This window comes from Gossypium hirsutum, chromosome D08 (assembly GCF_007990345.1).
Source record: "Gossypium hirsutum isolate 1008001.06 chromosome D08, Gossypium_hirsutum_v2.1, whole genome shotgun sequence".
Classification (NCBI taxonomy): domain Eukaryota; kingdom Viridiplantae; phylum Streptophyta; class Magnoliopsida; order Malvales; family Malvaceae; genus Gossypium; species Gossypium hirsutum.
In genome coordinates, this window is record NC_053444.1 from 42,725,602 (window position 1) to 42,730,534 (window position 4,933).

The following is a 4,933-nucleotide window of genomic DNA, read 5'->3' on the forward strand; positions in this document are numbered from 1 at the left end:
GTTGGCCAGTTGCGCGCCCGAGAAAATCTTTACCGGGAATGATATGAAATCACGAGAATTTGCTAATTTCACTGCTCTAGGCACGTGTCAGTAGAGAAGCAAGCATAAAAGTTGAGGCTAGACCACTGGCTTGGTCGGCGTCGCCCTCACCCTGCACTGACTTGTCTAGCTGCCAACCATACTGCCAAATCTCAACTTTTTCAAGTGTCCCACACTCAAAATGATTTCTTTTTCTTTTAAGTGAAAGCCTCTGCAACTGAATTTCACCCTTTCGTCAAGAATTTTATCTTAGGTGACTAAGTCAAAAGGATGAGTATGAACTTATTTCAAAAACTTTGGTTTGCCACATTAAGATTCTAACTTGGATACTAAAAAAGAGTAAGAGGAAACTGATATCTTCTAGCTACCCATAGACTTGGCTACGGAGTCTTTATGTATGAATCTATTGAAAAGAAAAGGAAATCATTATTAGTCCTAACACTAGAAAAAATGGAACAACCAAACTCATTCACATAATTATTTTTAAATTTAATTTAACAAAAAAATTTATTCTAATCTCAACATTTAATAGATATTTTTCTATCTTCGTATTATAACTTATATAATATAAAAAGGGTCATAAATTATATCACATAAAGCATTTATTTAAGGATCCCATTACAATGGAATTATGTGAGATCTTTTTAAATTAACAGTTGAAATAAGAATATAGAATGATTTTCAAAGAAAAGTAATTGATTTAGCATGTTCCAAGCCATTAATATAATTTCTTAATTTTGATGCAACAGTTAATTTAAAAAGGATTTAACAGAATTAATAAAGTCTCACATTAGATGTTATCTATTTTATGAGGTAAAATTAGAAAGAAATAAGAGAGAGAGAGAAAAGTTGGAGACAACGTAACATGAAGATAAGGAGATAATGGTATTGAGGATTGACTTGTGAGGCATGGTTAGGTTTCTTTCACATGCAAAATACAGCAATACCCTTTATTTCCCGTTTGAGGTCAGTCCAGCAGATGGGGTATCTTTCACGAGCTTTGTCATCCCCAAAAATAAAAACTAGAAAAGAAAAGAAGAAACTTATAGATATTGGCTTTTCAAACTCTACCTTTACGTCTTTAATGCTCCATACCAAGCTTGGATCCCACATATACTGATGGCAACCTTTATGATTTCATGTAGAAAAAGTCTTTTACCTCATTCAATCAATCCTTGTTTTTATATATCGACTTCCTTTTTCTTTCGCTCTCCCTCCGTTTCTTCTTTGGGTTATTTGGATAGATATAAAGTGCAATCCAGCAAAAGTTACAGCACGACCCGCAATTTAATTTCTACAAAGCATCAAGTCCGGGCGGCATTCTAGTTCTAGTAAATTTGTGTTTGCTTTTTATGTCAAGGTATGGATCAATTACTCATAATAATTCTTTCCAAAGGGTAACGTAACTCACCATGTGCTGCCAAACACTTTTGGTATGGAAATGAGATATCAACATCTCTTCTCTCCACAAATTTAGATTCTCAGTTATTTGGATGTTGCCTATTTAACCCCAAGTGGATTATGGTGAAAGACTTTTAACATCTTTTTAAATCTTTGAACATGTTATAGTATCAAGAGAAACAATAATAATAATGGAATTTTGAACATTGAACGTAAAAAGCAGTAAGAGGGAAGCTTTCAGACTTGAATGGGATTTTGGAATTTTGTGCAGAGTTTGAAACCTAAAAAAATGAAAAGCGTAGCGTGGTGGACAACTGGGCATAACATACGACGCGTGGCGCAGAGGTGCTTTAACTTTTGACAACCGAAGGCTGGCTCTGCCTCTTGCAATAAATACAAAAAGTAGCTTTTTAGCAGTTTTGGGCGGGGGACCTCTTCTTTTTGCCCTTTCATGGTCACTCCCTTCTATTTCTTCTTGCTCAAAAGAATGGGCGGATTTATAACAATATTTGCACCTCATGCAAAAACACATCCATGAAATTTTAGTATAATAAATTTGGTGGCAAACAAAAATAATAACTCGAGTTGCATAAGAAGAAGGGAGAGAGGAAGGCATGGCAATGCCCTCCCAATTAACTGTAAAAACAACTATTACAATAAAATTAGATATTAAAATAATATTATAGCCTAAACACATCGCAACCCATTCAAAGTGTCGTTAGACCGGAACTCAAACTTGCTCTATATCTAAAAGTAAAATCCTAAGCTTTAGCTTTACTGTCCTCCACAGCTATAAATACCACCAACCTCACCCTAGGGTCTCACCATATAATATCTGGGTTTCTTCTTCCTCCCCACCAAAATTCTTGTTCAACCCAAGATTTCTTCATTTCCTTAACCAAATAACCCTACTTTATTTTTCTTTTGTTATCTACTATTTCACTTTCTTTTCTTTTGTTTATACAAGGAAAAAGGGTCAGTTTTTTTAGCGCCCCTGTTTTTCTTCAATTTTACTCTTATACTCTTTGTTTCCTCTGTTTTGATTCAAATCAAGAATTAAAAAAATGCAAGAAATCAATCATCCTCTTGGATTCAATGATATTGTTAATATTGGATCTTCACTGTCACAGTTGATATTGTCAGGAGGCTCAAATACCTTAGATTCAATCTTCTCTCATTGCGCACCGTCAACGACGACAACTTCAACCGCCATCACCACCAACTGTATTTACGAGCCAATAGGCTCTTCAGTCTATCTCCGCCAGAGAGAGCTCCTTCAAAAGTTCAGCCAAGAGAACAACGGAAACGCTTCGTTTTCGTGCAACTCGCTAATGAACCGGATTCCGAGCTATCCAAACCCCGCATCGACGAGCAACTTCTATTTAAGTCCTGAAAAGAAGAAGCAATACAGGGGGGTGAGGCAGAGACACTGGGGTAAATGGGTGGCCGAAATCAGGCTCCCACAGAACAGAATGCGAATCTGGTTAGGCACATACGAAACAGCCGAAGCCGCCGCTTATGCGTATGATCGTGCGGCGTATAAGCTTAGAGGGGAATATGCAAGGTTGAATTTCCAAAACATCAAGGATCCGAGCAAGTTGGGTTTTGGAGATGGTGCTCGTTTGAGTGCTCTGAAGAACTCGGTGGATGCTAAGATTCAAGCCATTTGTCAAAAGGTGAAAAGAGAGAGGGCTAAAAAGAAAGCCAAGAAGGATCGTCCCGCAGAAGCTGAGAAAACAGTTAAGGTGACGGAATCCTGTTCATCGTCATCATCGTTATCGCCTGTGGTTTTCAGTGACAGTGTGTCTGATGGCGGATTTTGGAGATGTGAGAACTCGCCCTCCTCTGTTTCTAACGATTATCCAATGATGATGGCAGAGGAACCCCAATTCGAGGACTGTTTGCTTGCTAGAATGCCATCTTTTGATGCTGAATTGATATGGGATATTCTTGCCAATTAGGATTTCCACTTTCTCCAGTTATTTTTTCACCAAAAAAGCGAGAATTTTCAGCACGTAGCTGTTAAAAACGGAGAGACTTTTAAATAGTGTAAATGGTAATTTTGTTGGGATTCTTACTTCCTTGTAATGATGTCCTGTTGTTCAGTGTTTTCGATTTTAGGAACAAGAATGTTTTCTTTCTTGAATGGGAGTTGAAACGCTTACAAATAAATAGAAATTCCGGAGTAATATATTTTCAAGGTGATGCATGATTATTACAAATATGTGGGACCTTGAGAATGTGAATGAAAAATTCCCTCACTTCTTATCATGTCTATTTTTCCACAAGCACCATTTTACTATCAAAGGACATGATAGGGTTTTAAACCAAGCAGGTGAAGTTGAGCAAAGGTTGCGAATAAGATCACTCCCTTATCGTGAAAACACTAGAGCCACGGTTATGCCTTTTCCTTCGATTCTGAGGAAAGATGGTGGTCCTTCTTCTTAATCAACTTCAATCTTCATGTACATGTCTAAAAATATTGAAAGATGCCTATACATGGTACATGTTAGAGTATAATTGCAGATAATAGTCAGTTAGGAAGTTACAATCAGTTACAGTAAGTTGTTAACAGTTGTAGTCTGTTGAGGTAGTTACGTAAGCTGGTATTGAGTTGTGTATAAATACTGCTATTGATAATAAACAAAGATAAGAGTATTTCATAAATACTTAACATGGTATCAGACGTTCAATTTTTCCTGGGTTAGGGTTCTTGAGTTTTTTTTTTCTCTTCGTTCTTTTCTGGTTCGCTGCATCAGTAATGGCTTCGAGTTCGGCTGATAATGTTGTAGACAGTCGATTCTTCTCTAATAAAAGAATCAGTGTGTTGCTTGATGATAATAATTACCTGTAATGGAGACAGCAGGTGCTTTTGGCAGTCAAAACACACAAGCTTCAAAGTTTTCTTGATCCAAGCACTGTTCCTCCTTCTAGACAGGTTGCGGATGAGAATGGTGTTTTGCAGGATAATATTGAATTTGCTCGTTTTGAGCAACAAGATGGTGCGCTAGCGTCGTGGCTTCTTTCCTCTGTAAGTGCCACTGTTCTTCCTTATCTTATAGGATTGGATACTAGTGCACAAATATGGTCTGGGTCTGCTGTTACCACTTTGTATGGCAGCAAAACCACGTCTAGGTTAATGTTTTATAGACGATCGCTGCATTCTCAGAAAAAAGGTGATTTGTCTATGAAAGATTTTTTGTTGAAAGTAAAAGGATACAGTGATTGCTTGGCCAACTATGGAGAGATTATAAGTGAGCATGAGCATGTCACAGCTATACTCAATGGGCTATCGTCAGAATATGAATCAGTGATTACGATTGTTACTGCCAGTCAAGTTCCGTATGATGTGCAGGGGGTTACTTCTATACTTCTTGATGCAGAAGCAAGGCAGCAGGTGATGTTCTTGAGACTCCTAGTTCTGCTAATCTAGTGTCTCACAAGTCTTCATCTGTGGAAGTTGATAATGGCTCAGTAACTGAGGCTAGTCGTT

General features: G+C 37.5%; 1 protein-coding gene across 1 annotated transcript; it reads left to right on the top strand.

Moving 5' to 3' along the window:
* The first annotated feature begins 1,659 nt into the window (after nt 1–1,659).
* LOC107909903 (ethylene-responsive transcription factor ERF061) lies at nt 1,660–3,640 on the top strand. The gene has a single exon (XM_016837608.2). It carries the CDS (start codon nt 2,505–2,507, stop codon nt 3,399–3,401), a length of 897 nt encoding a protein of 298 aa, XP_016693097.2. The 5' UTR covers nt 1,660–2,504; the 3' UTR covers nt 3,402–3,640.
* Nucleotides 3,641–4,933: the final 1,293 nt, after the last annotated feature.

Bases quoted from the DNA above. Each gene is read 5' to 3' on its own strand.
- LOC107909903 (XM_016837608.2), top strand. From the start codon at position 2,505: ATGCAAGAAATCAATCATCCTCTTGGATTCAATGATATTGTTAATATT.